General features: G+C 36.1%; 1 protein-coding gene across 2 annotated transcripts in view; it reads right to left on the bottom strand.

Annotated features, from left to right (window-relative positions):
- Nucleotides 1–6,336: 6,336 nt before the first annotated feature.
- GABRG2 (gamma-aminobutyric acid type A receptor subunit gamma2) overlaps nucleotides 6,337–21,200 on the bottom strand; it is a 63,966-nt gene continuing 49,102 nt past the window's right edge. The window contains exons 7-10 of one of the 2 annotated variants that reach the window (XM_056502585.1): nucleotides 13,383–13,535; nucleotides 11,697–11,902; nucleotides 9,911–9,934; nucleotides 6,337–8,457 (exon numbers count right to left, since the gene is read on the bottom strand). In XM_056502585.1, the coding sequence (XP_056358560.1) occupies nucleotides 8,182–8,457; nucleotides 9,911–9,934; nucleotides 11,697–11,902; nucleotides 13,383–13,535 (659 nt within the window). In that variant the 3' untranslated portion in view covers nucleotides 6,337–8,181. The remainder of the gene's footprint in view (nucleotides 8,458–9,910; nucleotides 9,935–11,696; nucleotides 11,903–13,382; nucleotides 13,536–21,200) is intronic. The other variant, XM_056502586.1, reaches the window with a different exon arrangement.

Here is a 21,200-nt window from a genome sequence, read left to right on the forward strand (position 1 = left end):
GACTGCTTTATTTTTACTTTCATTTCCTATGTAATTATTTTAATTTTTTTCTTAATAAATAACATATTCCTTTTGTATTTTAACTCTTTGAAAAGCATGTTCCTTATAACTATAATTGCAGAACTTTAGAAGTTTAGAAACTATTGCTGTTCAGAATAAAATTCATTCTGTTCTACTGTGACATGAATGATTTTGATTAGCATACTGATTAATATTTTGCCTGCTACCTATGAATTAAACAGAAATTTCAAGTTAGTTAGTTTTTTATTACTAAACCTGAGACAGAGGTACTTTCCTTTTCTGTTTCAAAATGTACATTTTCTCGACAACATCAGAATGTCAATCCATTTATTGGAGCTGTGGTGATTCAGATAGGATAGAATTATTTAATTTTACTAGTAATCAAAATGATGTAGGGATGTGGTAGTACTTCTTGCAGGAATGGTCATAACTATACCAACAATAATTTACTAAATAAGTAAAATAAGTGTGGTTTGAATTTTTCTAAGATGATTAGAAAGACAAATAGAGAACAGAAAATAATCTGCCAATATTTGTCCCTTGCTATACCTAGAAAAGTTCATTGCATAGTAATTTAGAGTTTTTATTTTTTTAAAACTTCCTCCCAAATGCTGCTTTTTACTTCTATGTTTTTTTTTTTCAGGGTTTTTTTGGATGACTGGGTAAAATAAGGGCATCTTTGAAGAGGAGCATCTTCTCCCCTTGTACTTTTCCTTTCCACCATGTATGAATTCAAGAATACTGAGATATCATTTCTTCTGTGCCTGGGTCCCAGGTGAGTGGGAGGGAAGGTAGAAGGAGCAACAACAGAGTACTTAGCATTTATTTGGCAGAATTCCCAGAGGAATTCTTACAATTATCTCAGATGTACGTGGGGTGTGAACTTCAGCCTGTTTGCATAACCAGAACCCGTGTGTCTGCATTAACTCAGCACTGCTGCCTCTCCCCTTTGTACAGCTGGAAAAACATCTCTGGAGACTCAGCTGCATGTTCATGCAATGAGCTGGCATCCAGCTTATCCCCTAGGAAATCTCATCCCCACAGAAAATCTTACTGCAGGTTTGGGATGGATTTTATTCTTAAATTCTGTTCTATCTTTAAATTCCCTGTAAAGGACAAAGTGGCCAACACAGAAAATAAAAAGTCGATCAGATTATTTTCAAATTTCAGAGATTTCAAACAAGGCCATCCATTTCACTACTTTACCAGACAGGCATCTTGTAGTTTTGTTCACTCTCAGTAGCTCTAAGTTATGAAATTACAGAAGAAATGTGTCATTTCCACTTAGGCAATGTTTGATCCCAACTGCTGATACCAATGCTAAAAGAAATTGGCAGAAACAATGTAGAGAAAAGGAAAAAAACTTCTGGTTAGTGTTATTTTAGTTTTTTGGTTATTTTTGGTCTTTTTTTTTTTTTTTTTTTTTTTTTCCTGTGGTATATTTGCAAAACAATCAGTAGAAATAAAAGGGGGAAAAAACCCTTTTATATAACTACATGGCCATTTCTTTAAGTGTGTTTTGCAGCAGTTTAATTTTGTGGAGTGTTTTCATTTTTTTGACTTATTTCTTCCATATGCCAAATATTTGAGCTGAAGAACAAATGTTTTATCTTCATTCAAACATAACATGTAATAAACTGCCTTCTGTCATGCCTGTATGGTCTCTACCTGTGATTCTTTGATGCTGATAATCTCCAGAGAATATTGGCCAGTGTATAATTCTCCAACAGAACTGCTGAAGACTCCTAAGAAACTTGGCAAAGCTACTGGAACCAGCCAAAAATGTAAGGAAGTGTTACCTGGGGTTTGAAAGAATGAATGGCATCTGTTTTGGCATGACCATTGTCTTTGCTTTCCAGAAATTCTCGAGGAGTTCAGCAGCTGTAGGCAGCTGAGGCCAGCAGGACAGATCCTGCATGAGGAGGGCATGGTTTGGGGGAGATTTGGGCCACACCTGGGTGTTGTCAGGGTCTGCAGATGTGCCAGTGTGGGTATTTTCATCAATTCATCATAGAGGGATGGACCTTAACAAGAGCAGTCATCAGCTCTCCTGAAAGCAGGTAAAATAAAGGTGAGCTTATAGTTAGTTTTTTGTTTCCTGATATCAAGTCCATTCATTTTATGATTTCAATTATAGCTTTTTTAAGAAGTAACAGTTTTCAAATTGCAATAATTTTCCAGGGTTGCAATGGAATCACTGATTTAGGTGAAACTGTGGGGTGGTGATTTTGGGGACAGAAGCATTTGTGCAAGAAAGATCCTGAGCTGCTAAATCAGCAGGGAGCTGTCAAATTCAGGTGAATGTAACTGAGGGCAAAGGAGTTGGAAAGAGCACAAGGAGAGTGCTCTCTTCCAAAAGAAATCTCACTGTGGCAGCAGATTAAGAGTTGTGATATAAGTAGAACTAGAATGAGAAGCAGAAAAGCTTTTGAAGTTGGAATAGGTTTGTGACATTGTAGGAAAAAAAAAAACTATCTGTCTAGTCTTTCCCTTCTAATCCTAAGGGAAGCACTGAAATGAATTCTGAGAGTTTATGGATATGCATTGTTTTGTCAATACAAACATGGAGACTTTAAAAAAAATATTAGTAAATGATGGTAAATTTAATGGGATTTTTTTTTTGTTCTTTAATACAGCAAAATATCCAGATATGCTAAATCCTCTCTAGCAGGTGCAGGGCTGTCTGACTTTCAAGCAGTTTATAGCCTGATTTGCTATTTTTATAGACATCTTGTAAATATATTAGCTGTGTGCTAATAATGTCTCTGTGCTTCTGTCTCATTTTAGGAATGAAATAAGTCTTGATTTGGAGCATTTTTGGGGAAGGTTGGTGGCATTTTTGTGGGGTTTTGGGTTTTGTTCTTTTTGTTTCTATGGGTAAATTAAGATTAGGCTTCTCACAGCGAAACTGAATCTATAGTTATCTACAGGCTTATAGCATATGCTTGAAAATTCTAAAGAGACTGATGGCAGATTAAATCTCATCAGATATAGGTTTCAATATGCCAGTATTAAAAAGCATGTTTCTGGTGGAAAGATCAATATTTCTGATGTTTTTCATACTGGCTGAATTAAAGCAATATTAATATTTTCTTATTTACTTGTCTCATTTTGATAATCAATATGAATTTTATGTGAATCCAAATGAGAATACCTAATCCCATCTAATATCCTGTGGTCTGGGTATTTTCCCCACGAGAAAGAAAATCTTTTTTAATGTATTTTTGTGAAATAATTTGACATTCTGGCATGAATTATTCAAATGTGTTTTCTGACTTGTAGGCAAGCTTTTAGTTCATGTCTGTTATTCAAGAGCTTTTAAAGGTCACCAGCTTTCTTTTACATATTCAACAGGTATGTTTTTCATTGTAAATCTTGACTTTAAAAAAAAGCCCCACAGTAATGTGTAAGTAGGAAGTCTAAATCTTTTCATCTACAGAATCCTTATAAATAAGGTGGGGAAAGTGCACTGGCTTTTAATTTTTATAAATGGAACAATAGCTCTCTCATGAGTATAATAAACTGATTTATCTGTGAAGCTTTCCATGAGATTTAATTAAATTCTCAGCAAAGCAACTGAAATTTTGTTTAAAAGACAATACTTACTTTTTAAAATATTGTTTTGTCCCCTGGGCTGTAATTAGGTTGTGTTTAGATGGATTCTTCATATTTTACTTTTCTTCTTTTCTTCACTCTTACTACTGGGTTCTGCCTTGGATGATGCCTTAGTTTAAAATAACAGGCTTTAGTGCCTCAACTGCAGGAGCCCACAGACAGTCTTTATTTTTCATGAGGACCTCATCTTGTAGCTGTTAATTTCCAAATAACATTCACTTCCTGCCATGGCATCCCTGAAATCTGATCATGCATGTAGATGAAGCCTGAATCCCAAAGGTTCTCTATTAAAAGTTCAGAGAGCTGCAACCTTCATTATTTTAGCCTTGAAAATTGTTTTCTGTAGATCATTTTGCCTCTAATTTGCCTTCTTAGCTTGTTGTTCTGGGCTGCCACTTTAGTCCCTTAATGTACAAATTCTTTTTCTTGCTTGTCTAATTCAGTTTTCAGCTGCAGCCTGGGTAGAGCAGATCAGTTTAATATTGACTTCAGCCTCTGTGGCACATCCAAGCCTCAGTTTCTACCCTCAACTACCAAATTCTCCCACAAATTCTTTTTCCACATTGTCCTGCCCTTTGCTCTGAAGCACGAGAAACTCTTCAGCAAACCTGGAAAAGTCCTTGCTTATCAACTTCCAATCCTTTTTTGAAGCTCATCCCTACCATGGTCCTACAAACCCCAGATTTGGTGGTAAGGCAGGTTATCCAAAACTGTATTTTCCAAAATATTTTTTGTTCCCTATACAAAAATGCTATCCACTAAAATTTGTGCAACTAACAAATCTTTCTTGTTCTTTTTTCTGACATTATTCACTTGTCTGATTATTTTATAAGTATACTTTATTCTTCTTCTGCATGTTTTAATACTGAAGGGCTTTGGGGGCACAGGTGGAAGGAGTTCTAAATATTTGGACCTCCAATAGTTGTTGCAATAGCTGTGTCATTGGAACTGACACACATTGTTATTCAGCCATGTTATTACATGTAACATACATGATTTATGTAACTGTGGAAAAATAAAAAGTAAATGAGATGGAGTGAATTTTAAAAGAGGCTCCTTGTTCTCCTTGTTCCTCTTTTTTAGTGTGTGTGGTTTTATTTAACTTTTTTTTTTTTTTTTTTTTTTTTTTTTTTTTTTTTTTTTTTTGGTTATACAAAGGCTAAAATTATTCCATACTTGCTTGGCAAAATATATATTTTTGGGGCTGGCTAACATAAAAAATAGAACTATTGTTGAGTCATAGGATTTTCCTCAATACTAGCTCTTTATTTACAGATTGGTTTCGTAAATGTTATAAATGTATAAAGATTTATAAATGCTTTGAAGGTGTCCTGTTTTAGTATAATCCCTGGGACAACAGTGTCAGGATATTACATGCTCTTGGAATATAAATAGCAAGTAAATAATTGTGCCACTAGAGTATACTTGATAAAACTTCCAATGGCAATCAGAACATCCTCAGACACATCCCAGAGCAGTAATATTTATTTGCATTGTGATGAGCTTGAAAACATCTCAGCAAGCCTGGTGCATCAGGAGAGAGTTTCTTCCCTGAAATACAACAGGGAGAGTTAGCATGTATAATGTATATATTAGCATAATGTTTTCTATACTATGTGTACATGAATGTGTCTATATAGATGGGTTTCTGGGCAGTTTTCTTCTGAATAATAGCACTTATTATTCAGACATTATTTGGCCTACTGTTTTGTTCAGTGTGGTGGCAATCTGGCTTTACAACACAAAGGTTTGTTTCTCTCCTGAATACCTAAAATAATCCCTGTGAGAGGAACACTTAGTTAGCACTAGATTGCAGTCAATTTCTTACTGGGAATTATGTGTTTCTTCATGAATCATCCTTTTGAATTTCTTCCTTTTTCCCCAGGAGGAAATTACAAATCCACTCAGTATGAGTGGCAGGAGAGAGGTTTTGGGTAATGACTGATTAGAATCTTATTTCCTTTACTTTGTGTAGTGATACATGGTGAGCAAAGTTCATCCACCTCCTTAAGGCAGATGTGGCACACTTTTCCAATTTGTGTGGTTTGCATTATTGAGATGAGGAAATATAAATTCTTAACTCCTCCCTTGCTGGAAGGAGAAGTCAAACTTGCACAAGTAAGGGATCAGATAATTTGCTCCTCATTATTACACCTGATTCATCAGTACTGCAGGTTTTCTGAGGCACAGGTAACCTGATGGCTGAACTAGAGTAAAGTGCTTAGTGTCACACTAATTCCACAGATCATGGCCAAAAAAATTCTGTATATGTTAACCAAAATGCACTTGGAGTGAGGGCATTAAAGGGCTGGTTTGGGCTGAGTTTCATAGTGATAAATATATGAAACCTATAAGGGAACAGGGAAAAATTGAAACTTTAAATGTAAAACAGTCACTCTTATTAATTGGAAGAAAATATAAGAAAGCTCTTAAATCAATGACTACTGGGAAAAAAAAATTAGAGATCAGTCTGGTACCAGTTGAAACACCTTCCCATGTGAAAGGAGATTGGCACTAACTCAGATAGTGGAGACTCTCTTACCAGATAAGGGAAGGTTATTTCTCTTTAGAGTACTTCCAATTCAGTGAATTTTTAATTTTTTTTTTTTAAATAAGATAACCTTCAAAAGAGTTAGTCCCCATTCTTGAAAGTTATGTGTCAGTCATTTGACTACAAAATGAGACAATGCAGAGGATTATAAGGATTATATTCATTTATATTTAGGTAGCTGATTAATCCAACTGGTCAAGCAGTGTAGTTCTGAAAGCAGGCTTTTAACAAACTCATCACAGAAAAACTGGAGTTGAGTGCAGCAGTTTTATTGAAAAAGTCCACAGTTGTGTGCAATTCCTTTATTAAAATGTTTCCAAATACATTGGAATAGGAGCAACTGATGATCAAGAGATATTCCTTTTTCAAACATTTTTATTTCCAAAATTATACAAACATTGGAAAACTTTCCTTTTCCTCCATTTCAATTAATAATATTTCTGTAGTGATAAGTTAGAGGTCTCCCTTTTCAAGCTGAAAGCCCACTTTTCTGTAGGTGGCATTTTGCATCTTTGACAATTAAAAAAAAAAACAAAACAAACCATCAGTCATATTTACATGTGCTTAAGGTTGCATAATTGAGCATCATACAGGTCCTGAAAACCAGTGGTTTTCAAGACTCACCCAGGTGGGTTGAAGGTTTTAAATACATACATAACTGCATACATGTGATTTAGTAGCCAAGACACCCTCTGCTCCCTTTTATTTTCAAGGCTATCTATAAACTCTGTGCTAACCATGGCAAAGGTTTGTTCTAGTAAAGGTACTCACTGAGTGAAAGCAGCACTGACAACAGCTATTGCTGACTGAGGACATGAATGGGCAGAGAATTGTGTGTGTATATACAAGAGAAGGACTAATGTTTCCAAATTAACTAGAAGCTCTTATGGAAAAATAATGTCTAGAATAAAAGCTATTTCCTGTACTGGATTAAAGAATAAAAGTCCCAACAAACACTTGTGTAAGGAAAAAAAGTGGAGCTCAATGTGGGAAAAGAACAATAGTAGAAGCACATGGATTGAATTCAGAAGCTGGTCTTGCAATGTATAATTACTGGAGATTCAATTGAAATATAGGAACATTGTCAATGGGAAATGAAGGTTACAACTGCAGAGGACACATACATTACACTTTATGAGCTATTATATTGGCCATACAGATTTGTCTATGTTATTTAGTTGAATCCTTAAGGCTTCTCTAATATCTTGCATGACAGTGGTGTCTGCTTGGATCTTCCATGCATGAGGGAGAGGGGCAATTTTTCAAGAAAAAAGAAAATTAGGTTTGTCCACATTTCAATTACAATAGCACATCCAGAGACACAAAATAAAAGACAAAACTTTATGGTACCTTTTTTCATTATTTTGGCCCCCAAAAGATGCATGCACTAGGCTTTATGTACTATAACATATTATAATATTTACAGCATTGTACATGTTACAGCTCTTAAAGGGATGGCAAAGGGTAAGGTCTGTTTTCATCTTGGTGGGAGTAGAAGTTAATTTTCCTTGCTTAATAATACCTATTCAAAGTGAGAGATGACTCTTCCAGAAAGAAAAGCCCACAGAGAATAAAGCTATGGCATAATTATAGCCAATGTTAACAAACTGTACAGCACTTTACCTGGGAATTCTCCTCTCTCTCACTCCTGCTTGGAATCACAGGACTGATTCCAAATATCAACTATTAAGGGATGTCGCTATGCTCCCCTTGCCCTGTCTGCCCAGTTTCTCTCTATTCCAGCAGGTATAGGTGTATATTACCTATTGACATGTTTCATTTTTAAATTATTTTGGCGTGTGGAATGGACATGTAATTCACAATAACCCGATGTCAATTTTTGGACGAACGACATGACTGATATTTACGGGATTATGGCACTAAAGAATTCAGATCACTAAAAAGCGCATCGTGAATACTTCAAGTGGATTTAGGAAACCATCTCTCTAGGAAATTCAGCGAGTAAGGCTGGTATCACTGGCTGCCCACTGCTCTCAGAGGTACAGGTATGACACCCAGTAGACCAGGTTGAACAGGCAGAAGGCGGTTGGGAAGAAGATGCGGGCGTACGAGTCCATTTTGGCAATGCGGATGTGTATCCGGCCGTGCCGCCACGCGCCCGTCCGGCAATCCTCGAAGCAGCAGAAAAAACTGGCACAGTCCTTGCCATCCAGACACTCATAGCCATACTCCTCATCCCTTTCTTGCAGGTGTGTGGCATTGTTCATTTGAATAGTGGCCGATCGGGGGCGGATGTCGATAGTGGGTGCCTAAGGTGGAGCGGCGAAAAAGAAAAGGGTGGTTGGGGGAGAAACTTTGTTATTATCAGCAGCTGGGGCATGGTGGTCAGCATGTGAATGATGGCTCTGCAGGGGGATTCATGGGAAAATGCTGAGGTGTTCTAATGGCAATATTACCTCGAACTCTAAAATCAATTGCATCATACCCTTTGGAGGAAAGCAGCACAAATCAATCTAAAGTTAACAGCTATGGGCAATTAGCTTCACAGATAAACTCAGTAAACATGAGAGGTTAAATGAGATTGGAATTGTAATCTGGTGATGTAATTGATGCTATTTTGAATTTTTGTTTTGTAGTTTACATAGCTGCTTGATATCTGAGGGCAATTTGTGTATTGCACATGAAAGGAACTGCATCAGTTGTAAATGCAGGATTTTAAAAGGAGTGGTTCATGTTGAGAAAAAGGAAATATGTATACACAGGAAAAAGGCAGAAACTAGGTCTCTTGAATAAGATTAGGAGAATCTCTATAAGACTCTCCAATTATTTGAATATATGCAGCTCACCACCTACTGATGTTCACCAGCTAGAAGGTTCAACATGTTCCAAATTTTATATAGCAGCTGTACATGTATATATATACATATATTTAGAATGAATTGAACAAGTTGAGCATTTAAAACACATTTCAGCACTGGGTGAATGCTGGGATGATAGGCATTGAAATTTCATGCTGATAGTTATTAGGGAAACATAACAATTCCACTCCATAAGTATGAAAATTTAATGTCATTTATTTTATGTGGTTTCTTCCCCTGCTACCCCCCTGCATTTTAATTTTTTTTTTAATAAAATCTCTGCATTTCTGAATGGAGTTAAGGTTTTGATGTGGAACACAGCTAGATATATTTCTTATTTTCTAAGTGTGTTGATCCAGTGACAACATTAAAAATCTATATGCATTTTAAACCCTTTCAAAACTCTGATTTTTAATTTTTTTTTTTCATAATGAACAGCATTTGATTAATTGATGGTGACACTGAGTTTTTTTTCAGATCAACATCAGAACAGATTTGGTTTTATAATTAGGAGTGAAATCACAGAGTAAAATCCAGGGTCAGAGCTGAGTTCTAAAAGGGTGTGTTGGAGGTTTTAGGATGGCTTGTGCTATTGGATCCCATGGTAAATTGAGAGAGAGCAACAGAAGTGTTTTAACATTAAACTCTCTTAATTCATGTGATCCAATAATGTTGGTCACTCTTGAACTTAGGTAAGTTCAAAACCACAGTGCATTGGTATTTGGGCTGCTGAATCAACTCTACAAATTGTTTAGAAACTTGTAACCATTCTACTTAATTAGCAAGTAGCTTGAGTAGTTGTCTCATTAATTAAAAGACCAAACAAAACACCACTCTCATCTAAGCTCAAATAGTAAATTCAGCAGTTGCATGCAGTGAATTTCCATTCCAAAAAACATTATACCTTGAAGGAAAACATCCGAAGAAGCTTTCATTTTGTAGACAGAAAAGAGAATCAGAGGGTTTTGTTTTAAATTAAAGAAAGGAAAGAAAGAGACAAAAATAATGCAAATTAAAAATATGTTTCTAAAACATGGTAAGTCAAAAATAACTACAATTATAGAAAGATTGTGATTACAGCAATTGAAACAAGTATCTGTAACATAAAATCCCCCACATTTTCAACTTGCCACTGTCTTGTTTACATTTGGGCCAAAGAGAGAAGATATCAAACTCCTGTTAGATTTTCATATCCTGAGGGGATTCTAGTCTTTTGTGCTGGACTGTTTTGAAAGAGACCATTCACAATTTACAGAAGCACTTTTTAAAAAGACTTTTTACCTGCAGACTGTGCCTGAACACTCTACTTTTAGGCTTTTTAGACTCTGTGATTAGTATTCAGGCAAGCATTTATAGTTCTGTTTCTTCCCAGATGCTCACAGGTGAGCAATGTAAATAACAAGTTATTTGTCTTTATATGGACAATGTAAAGTGAAACAAATAGGTACATTTAGTTTTGCTCCTTTACCTGACTGCATAAGACACAAATACCCACAGACAATTTTATTTCCATCTGATACAGGACACATCACTTTATCATTTTGTTTTGTTTTCTCAGTCTATCTCTCAGCAGCTTTTAAACTTGAAATTAGAGGAATAGTATGTAGTGAAAGGTTCCTTAATTGCTATTTTTTCTATATTGATTTTTGTGATGCATTTTAAAACTAAAAGAGAATGTCTTCAAATTCCTTGAATATTTTAGCAGAGCAAATCCAAATTACCTTATTCTTCGTTAATTGCCTGAAATGGAGATGAAAATACTCTTTATTAATGTAAAACACTTTTCCTTCACTTTTTTTTTTTTTTTTTTTTTTTGGTTGGTTGGTTTAAGGGTGTTTTTACAGTTTCCTTGTTTGTTTGTTTGTTTGCAGGGTTTTTTGTTTATGGGGATGTTTTGGGTTTGGGGGTTTTGGGGGTTTTTTTGGTAGATGATTAGGCTAAATGTTTTAGAGATTCTAGACAACACATTTGTCAGTTCAGTTGCCAAAGGCAAGGAAAAATCTGTCCTGTGCAAAATAAGCATCAAATTTTTTCCCTGTGTGGGCAACAGCCCAACTCACTGCTGAGGGTATTTCCAGAATTTTTTTATTGTTGCTATTATATACATTATTTTTACTATTGGGTAGCATATATCCATAAGTATCATTATAAACTACTGTGAAATCACTTTCTAAGGCAGAGAAGCAGGTAAATAAGGTAAGAAATATAAGAAAAAGAATTTAAGGAAACAATGGAAAAGAAACAGATGCTTAAGGGGAAGTGGGAAAAAGCACACACCAAGGTTTGAATATAAAAGTTTAACTGTAGTCCTGATAAGCAAGATAGTCATGTCAATAATGTGGACATAAGTTTATGGCATAGAATATTGCTAATACTAAGACAAAAAAACTGAGATATTTTCTATAAAGAAGTCTATATAGCATAAATAATGGCTTTGATAGTTGTGGTTTGCAGAACACTTTGGTTAAAAATATCTTTATCCTAAGAAATTAGTTTATCTGGCATCCAGAAAACTGTAATAGGTGAGCTTTTGATACTCAAAGTGAATGTTTGCATTCCTATTATTATGAATGATGGGTATATATGTAATAGAAAATTATGAAAAAAAGAGACAGTTATAAAGAGATTTAAATGCTCTCTCACAGAAAAACTAATTAAATGTTAGGCCTTGCTGGTAAAAAGATACATACTGGGTTTTTCTTCTTTTTGTCTTTATCCTTGCTTGGTTTTCTGTTGCTGACAAAGTAATGCAAAGTTCCATATTCCACCAGTGCAGAGAACACAAAAATAAAGCAGACTGACACAAAAAGATCCATTGCTGTCACATAGGAGACCTTGGGAAGAGATTTACGAGCAATTGTGCTCAGGGTGGTCATTGTCAGGACAGTTGTAATTCCTGGTAGATAGACAGAAAACAACAGAAATCATATTACTCCAAGTAGCAAACTGATTTTCCAGTTACCTCTCTCTCTGATTGGTTTTGAAGTGTGCCTGGACTTTAAACATACACAAAGATATTCAGTAGCACATTCTAGCAGTGAAATCCCAATTCAGTGGGAGCTTAGGGGATTAACAGGGGTAGGTGACAGTTTTGAATGGTCACTGCCCCTGCTGCTCAGCAGAATACTTCAGTTAGATGAATTCTAAGAAATTTTATATGTTTTGGGTTCATAGTTTACCTCTGGGGAGTCTTTATTTTTATTGAAAATTGAATTTTAGGGTCTATGTGCTCAAATGCTTAAACAGAGCAAGAGAAAGATCTACAAATAAGTACTGTGACATGCCTCACCATCCCTTCCCTCTCAGAACATTATTGCATGCACTGTGGTGTGAAAAATGTTAAAAATGCATCAGAACAGTTGAAATCTACCACACTTTTCATGGCAGATTTCATACCATTGGTTTTACCTTCTTAGTGGTGCAAATAGACTAATTCTCAACAGAGGGACAAGTCTGTTTTGTGTATCTAGGTAAAATTTAAAATAACATCTGAATGCCTTTAATAATTCTGTACATCTTTAAAGCAGCTTTTATACCCTCTTTTTAAAGAGGATGTGAAAAAACCCAAAAACAATTAAATGCTTAAAGCTTTTTCTTATGGCAGCCACTAGTCCTCTGCAGTTATGTTCTTTCTAGTTAGTCTGTAATGAAAATTGTGTCCCCTACACTCCAGTGCTCTGTGCTATGGTTCTGTGAAGAAATGAAAACACAGAAGGAAAAACTGAAATAATTCTCACTTGGGTGGATTTAATGTAGAAGTAGAAAACGTGTTAAAGTTTCTCTAGCTGAATATTTCTGCTTTATTTCTTACTGTTACAGCTGCTTTGCACAAGCAAGATTAATTTGGTCTCTGTGGAGCAGTTGCTTGTGGAACAGTTTCTAAATGTGTAGAAATTTCTAATTCTGATTAATTGTATGTCACATTTTCATGTATAAGGTTTTGGATACCACCAAATTAAGTTGATTTTTTTGCCTGAAGTCTACATTTGATTGCTGGTTTCTAAAGTGGTCATGGTGGTACATCCTCCCCTCGTTACCCCTTGGACACACAGCCAGAAAGGTGGATTCCTTCTTGATAATTATTTAATTTCTGTTGCCAGTCACCATGAAATGGAAGTAGAACAAGCAAAAATAACACATCCTGCCTCTAATCCAGCTTTTATTGTTGACAATCTACAATAATCAGAATCTGACATCCTAAAAATGAAGAGATGCAAATATAACTTAGGCTGTGTTATTCCTTGGAAATTACTGCATTCCTCTAAATGAGGAGAATTCATGTGAAGTTGCCTGTTCTCATATTTACAAGCTGGTGATCTGCAGAGGTGTCAGTTAAACATCATAATGCCTGAAGAAAACAGGGAAGATAAACTTACCCAGTGATGTTCTGGCTGGAACTGCATCCTTATTAATCCAGAAAGAGACCCAGGACAAGACAACAATAAGTGTGCAGGGAATGTAGGTCTGAATAGTGAAATAACCCATTCTCCTGCTCAGGTTAAAGAAGACAGACATGACTACATAGTCTCCTGTAAAACAAAAGCAGAACAAGAGAGAATAATATGTTAGAAAACCAGCATAAAATCTGTATGTAAGAGCTAGGGGTTTCCTATTTCACATCTGGGGGTTGAGTGCATAATGATTAAACTGATGACAAATATGTGCATACATCTTCTTCAACTCAGCTGGAGCTCAAGAGCTGGTGAGTTTTCCCCACTAGGAAAATTAACAGTTGTGCAGATTCACTCAGGTAATTTTGCTGTGATTTCTAGGGTAACCTGCCTTGCATAGCATGACTTCTACCCAAGTCATTCCTCACAACCAGACCTGCCTGGTGTCACCTGCTAGCAGCAGATTTTCTGTTGTATTTTCTCCCCTAAAATGATTTGAATCTACATTTCCTAAGTGACCTCAAAATCTGGAAGTTACTCAGGTGTACATAACACATCATTCTCATTCAGTAGTTTGTGATTGTCTTTTCAGGTTCTTTTCCCCTCTAAAATTATTAAGTAAATTCCATCTGAGTTCAAAGCTTCCATTTTTGATGTGGTTTCTTTTTTGATGTTATGGAGGTTTTTGTGGTTGTTTTGTTTTGTTTTGTTTTTAGCTCTTTGTTTGTTTGTTTGTTCTGTGGTTGGTTGGTTGGTTGGTTGGTTGGTTGGTTGGTTGGTTGGTAGTTTTTGTGGGGTGTTTTTGTTTTTCTTGGATTTTTTTGTTGCTGTTGTTTTTGGTTGTGGGTTCTTCTTATCTAAACTAAAAAAAAAAAAAAAAAAAAAAAAAAAAAACCTAGTTCTTATCTTTACTTCAGATTACAGCACTCCTGGGAAAAATCCAAATAGAGACAACCTAGACCAAGGCATAGTGCAAGCCCTCCCTCACACACTCTCCTTGTTCAAGAGCTGTGTGTGCAAACCCAGCCCAAGGGTGCTGTGGATAGCATATAAATATATATTTATGTGTGAGAGAGAGTATCCTCAGTCCTTCCATTTTATGCACCATTCCCAAATACTTTTCTTTTTTTTTTTTTGTTTGTAGTGGTGATCCCCTGCTGTCCATGGAGACTTGTCTGGATTTTTCCCTTAACCCAAGGAATGCTTTTTATGCAGTAAACTATTACAGTGATATTTGTACAATATTGTATGCATTCCTTTAATTTTTTTTATTGCTGTTTATAATTTAATGCATATAAGACCTTTAAAAACATAAACCAACTTGTAAAAGCCTTAGTCCAGTCACTGGCAGTGAAACAGAACTTTGAATTCTCTGTTATCTTGAAGATACTTCAGAGGGCAGTTCATTCCCATAGAGCATTAGCAGTGTCCACAGGACATTTACTACACAAACTGGGGATACTCTAGTTGCAAGTGTTTCATCTAATCAAACACAACTCCCGCTGCTTTTCTTTTTTCTTTTACTTTTCCCTCTGCTTTTTTTTTTTTTTTTTTACTTTTCCTTTTTTTTTTTTAATACATAACTTCATAAGCAATTATGTTTAGAAAGAACATCTCCCTGCCAATAGGTTTCAAAAGTTAAAAACTGACATAATTGTAGGATTTTTCAACCCTCACAGATATTATTGCATATTCCTTTATGCAAAGACTTTCTTCCTTAATTGATACTTGCATTCAAAAAATCCAAACTACTCCAGAATTATATTTGTAGAGAATTCTATCAGTTTCTGATATTTAAAAGACTGAAGCATTGTTCTGGCAGACCTTATTTCTCATGCATTGTAGAATTGGAAATGTTTTACTGAAAGTTCAAGGAAATCATATATATATATATATATGAGAGATAAGAAATAAGGTTATATATATCTCATATACATATATATGCACATATATGTATATACACACACACATATATATATATACACATACACACATATATTTATTTGATATGAATTTCTACTAATTGAGAAGTTAAATCAGGGGAAGTAAAACTTCAGTGTCAACTATAACTTGCCAGGCAGTCTGGAATTGAGCAATATGAAGAGTCATTCAAGGATGCATAAATTCTTTTAAATTACATCTTACTTTCTCATCTGAAAGGCTGCTGATGCTGCAGACACTGTTGTATTATGGGACATTTCAGATCCTTATGAAAGAAAGGAATAATGTTAATATTTTACCTTGCTTTCTTGGGGTTTTGGGAAGTGAGATGTACAGATGACTTTTTTCCAAGGTAAAAGTAGGAAAAACAAATGGAATTTAGGAATTGCCAAGACAGAGCAAGTCAATAATTCTGTAATGTACTTAATATCTCTTCTAGCCTTGAAGAAATATGTTGTGGCTTTGTCTGGGACAGTGTGCATTTTCCTCTGAGCAGCTGGCACAGGGCTGTGTTTTCATTCAGCATGTGAGTGATGTTGATGCCATAGTGATGTTTGTTGTTGCTAAGCAGCTCTTAACCCAAGTTAAGGAGTTTTCTGTCTCATGCTCATGCCAGGCCCAAACTGGCCCAAGGGATATTCCATTCACAAGGGTGACTTGCTCAGTGCATAAACTGGGCTGGGAGCTGCCAGTCACTGCTCAGGGATGGGCTGGGAATATCAGTGTTTGCTCCTGACCAACTGCATTGTGCATCCCCTGCTTCTCTTGGCTTCTGCCACTTTCTCCCCTTGTTTTTACAGTTAGTGTTATTTGCATATTTCCAATAACAGTAATATTTTATTTTAATTATTAAGTTGTTCCTATCTCAGCTCATTGGGTTTACCTTTTCTTTCTGATGCTCTTTCCCCCTGGGGAGGGGTGGTGGGTAGGGAGTGAATGAAAAGCCACCTGTACTCAATTGCCAGCCAGGGGAAAGTCACAATAATGAGACAAGGAAAACAGGACTAAGTGGTGGAATGCTCCAGAGAAATATCTTGCTGGGATTGCCAAGTTTACTTAAGTGATGTTGGAATGTTATAACAGCAGGTCTTCTGAGATTTTGAATAACAAAAGTACTCTGAACATACAAAATAATGTGAGACCTGAGATGTGAAGTTTAGGACTCAGTCTCAGCTGTCAACACACATACATCCAAAATGTCAAACACAGTAAGTCCCCTGTGGAACATGGACTTGACAGTGCTTTGCTTTAATCACACCTCTCATGATGGAACCTTGCCTCAGCCCTGTTTTTATCCAGATTAGGTTTATTTTCTGACATTTATGCACTTCTCAGCTCTTTACCTGAGACCAGCTCAAATACTCTGTTATTTTCAGATTATATCTGTGCCTCAGGTGATTTTTCACTCCTGGTGTGTTGTCTGCATGTGAAGCTGTAATGTGAAGCATTAGTTTAGTAAAAATGGCTAGACTTGATCCTCAGCACAATGTCATTTATTAGTCCCCATTTGGCAAATGGATAATCTTTTCATTATTCATCCTCTCTCCCTGAGCTCTGGCTCTTGTTTGTCCAGTATTGTCTGCTGCAGCAAGAAAGCTTCTCAGACTGCCAGGTTGCTGTTTGGAGCACTAATTCACTTTTGGAGTTATCTAGAAATGAATAGCAATGCAACCTGGCAATATCTTTGTAAGACAGCATACTTAAGTACTCAGCATTTGGCATCCTAATTAGAAGACTTTGGATTACTTAGCCTTTCACCAGAGACCTCTTATTCCTATTGTCCATTCTGAGGTATATTTCTATTACATGTGTCTAGAAAATAACACCTCGATAATTTTCAATTTTTAAAGAAATACAGTTTTTCCCTGGAAAAAATAATCTTATTACACCAAGGAGCATAATAGTTGATCCTTCATATATTTAGACCCTTCTTTTCTTTCTCTGAATATACACATTTCTCCTATTCCTCAGGAGTCAGCTGTGTTCCTATCTGCATATAGGCAGACACAGTCCTTTTCATCTGAAGATACAATAGCAAGTTAACCACTTTCTTCAATGACATGTATTTAAACCAGAACACAGTCCCTCAGGAAAATGGTATCCAGGTCATATTTATCCTCATGTATAAATGCTCATATCATATTTTCTGCTAAGTGCATATTCCTCCCAATTGTGTTTGGAAGATGAAGAGAAAGATCAAGAAACTTGGGACACAGCATCTTCAAGCTGCCACACTGAATGGGAAGCTGAGTATTTCTCTTGGGGCACACAGAGGAAGAGCATGGATCTTAAGTCATTTCCAGAGGAGAAAATTTGAAAATTAGATTCATGCATCATTATTCAGTGGTTGTGACCTTAGTAAACCCTTGAAAAAGGTTTTATTTCTAACAATCCTGTTCCATCCTAATTTACACAGGCTCACAGCAGTCTGTATGAACTTTGGAAATTATGGTCTTCCTCCTGCCCTACACTTGAGTGGCATCGTGGTTTGAATACCAGGATTCAGGCTCTGTTAGACAGTAGGGGAAGTGAATCCCTGACTTGAGGAACCATCTGTGCATATGTCCCAAAGGCTCCATAGAGGAATTAGTCGTGCCAGGAAGCATAGCCAGGGGAAATGTACACTGTACTTAAGTGATTTAATCAGCACAGTGGGTGTGATCCTTCATTGCTTCCTGGTTGAAGAGTCGTTTATACCTGTGCAAAGTGAATGGGGAATTATACCCATCACTGCTCTCTTTATGCATGTTTAAGTGACTGTGCAAAGTATAAGGTACTGGGGGAAAAAAAACTCTAATTTGTATTCAGAAGTGATTTGGAATCTAGTCCAAATGCAAGAGTGAAGAATGGATTGATAACACCACAAGAAATTGGTGTCTTAATTATAGTTCAGGTAGCAACACTTAGAGCTGAGATTGTCTCACACTTGGTGCTATGAGATTCTTTCAGTTGTTTAAAACACTGCTGGATTTAAATTATTGAAAGAACTGCAGCAGAGCTTCAAAAATCATATATTGGCCAGATGGTTGGGTTACTTGCATGTGTTACTTCATTCTCAGATGGTTTTTGAGTGGGGAAAATTCAGTTTTTCATGTCTGTTAAGGATATGGAGTTTTGAGCAGGGAAATTCAATTAGGTGAAGGACTGGCCTTGTTATGGGTTCACATCATTAAGTCATTCCTGGCTAATTGAAAAGCTTTGGAAAACAGTGAATGTGTGCATAGACATGTCCATATGAAGAAGATTCTTGAGAGTTTATAAGATTTTATTTCTCTCTCTGTTTCTTACAGAGCTACACACCACTCTGAATGGCACTGCAGAAACAGATGGACAGTAGAAATGGTTCTCTTATCCTCAAAGTGTGTTTGTTTCTTTATAATTCCACTACCTAAAATCTCCAGGATTTGCTGGGAGTTTACAGCACATGAGGTCATCACCTCATGCTGACTCCATGGTGTCAGGAGTTTCATTGTGGAGCTCTTCTCCCCTAATAATGACAAGCCTTCTATCCCAGGGTCTGAAAAGGATTTTCTTTGTGTATTTAGTTACCTTAAATATTTTTGTCAATGTTTAGTATTATAAAAATCAGTGTCTGCTTGAGTAATTCTGAGTATGTTTATAATGTAGAGCATTTTGTTCTTAACGTTTTAAAATCTGTGGGACAAATAAATTATGTAGGAGAACATTGGTAAATTAATCAATAATTGCCAGTAAAAGCTACCAAGTATCTTTATTATATTCTTTTAAAATTCAAAGTTTTTCTCTACTACTTGAATTTGTTAAACTGCCAAAAAAAGAAGTCAGATAGGAGAAGAGTAATGCATTATCCAAACTCTCCCAGAGTTTCTAGCCATCATTTTCTCCTTAAGGACAGACCAAATGACTAAGCACTAGGATTGATGTATGTTACAGATTATATGGTGTGTAATAGGCAGAGTTTTGTTAGTGCAGCCAATAACAACCACATGGTTGTTACCAACCACATCCTACAGACACAGAGATGCACCAGCTGTCCAGATTCCTAATAGGCTTTTATCCCCTGAAACCAGACAGAGAAGAGCAAGCACTTTTTAAAATATTTGTTTAAAAAGACATGTAACAATATAGATAGAAATGGAACCTTTTCTCAAAATTACTTCATGTAAACAAGTATATAAATAAATGGCATGCTCCTAGATGGGAAACCCCATTCAGTTCATCTTTCTGGATGGAGTATACACAGGGGGAAAAGCAAATAAAAAATCTCGTGCCACAGGAGGGCACTGTCACCTCAGAATAGAAATAAGAAAAGCTTGCAAGTCTGCCAGTGGAAAATTGAATCTTAAAAATTTCTAATTATTCTTGCCATTAAGTGTTTATACAAACACTGAAATGGCACAACTGGCTTGTGTGGGTCTGTTATTAGAGGAGCACTTTTAAAGACTAAACCAACTCTTGAGTGATAGAAATATCCCCAAAGTAATATCACCTTTGTGCTACAAGTAATGAGTATAAACTGCATCAATTGTTAATGAAGAACAACTGTGTTTGCAGAATTTATCTTCTTTTCCTCATAAATAGCTAATAGATACATCCTTGTTCTGTCTCTCTTTAACTCTTAGCTTGGCCAGCCTCCTTTTCTGTCAGGCAGAGAACACAGCTAGCACTCTTGGTTTATTTTAAAAGAATTAATAAGTTAATGGTAGTTTGATGGAATAGATTTGTTTTCTTGGGTTTAGTCATGTTACATGGAAATACCATTAAAACAGTGGTGTATGATGCCTATGAGCATCTAAAGGAGCTTCTTAAAAAGTTGCTTTATTAGTACAGACTATAAAAATAATAGTAAATGGGACCAAAAGGATTATTTTGAATCCTTTTTATATCCTTCTTCATAAAAGAGTCAAGCTTGGTGCCATTTCTAGACAGATATTCTAGACAGATATTCTGCAATAATAGAAAATAAGTGATTGGTAAACTTGTGGGGCACTGTCTGTAAAGCAGCTGATTTCCTTCCCACTGTGTGCCCTCCTGGCACACTGAAGGACGGTGAGGTTACCCAGAAGGTGCTGCAAGTGGAGAGAAAATGAAAGAAAAAGAAAAGAATATGGACAAAGATTCTTCTCTTTCATATCAAATCAGCTGCTGGCACCAGAGCTCTGGTGTGTGCTCTGCTCAGCAGGGGCTGGAGGCAGATCCCTGCCCCCAGAAAAGGCAGGAAAAGGGGAGAATGGGAGACAGGATCAAACCTCTCTACCAAATCAAGCAAGTATCAGACTGTGGATTATATTGTACAGAGCAGCTCTAATCTAGGATGAAAAGTCAAGTAAATAGCTTAAGATTGGTGGATTTGTCCTGATGATCTTCATCTGGCTCTTGTGCCCATCTCTTTTCTTGCCTTGACAGGGTCTATATTTGCAGTTTTGCTGGCATTTACTGTCTTGGTGAGGGTAATGAGTCAGCCTGCAAATACAGTGAGATGTCTTACACTGTTACAGGGGCATAAAGAAAATATGATATTTGTTCTAAACACACAGTCGTCTATGAAGATTCAGTTTTAACCTATTCCAATAATTATCTTGTGTGAAACCTAAAGTGACCTATTTTTTTTTTTTCATTTTCCAACAGATCAGAAGTTTCATAAGTCTGTCAAATTTAGTACCAATGTACTTCTAAAACTGGTCTTTTGTCACATGGAAGAATTATATTCCCTCTTACAGTTCAATGTTTGTACATATATGGCAGAAAAATAATTTTGGCTGAAGTATTTGTTCACTGGGCACATGACTGAATTCATTTTCACAAAGACAGGACAGAAATTTGATCACAGTACTCATCATAAGCTGATGTGTATGAGGTTTATTTGTTCCCACAGCCAGAAAT

The sequence above is a fragment of the Oenanthe melanoleuca genome, chromosome 13 (assembly GCF_029582105.1).
Source record: "Oenanthe melanoleuca isolate GR-GAL-2019-014 chromosome 13, OMel1.0, whole genome shotgun sequence".
NCBI lineage: Eukaryota > Metazoa > Chordata > Aves > Passeriformes > Muscicapidae > Oenanthe > Oenanthe melanoleuca.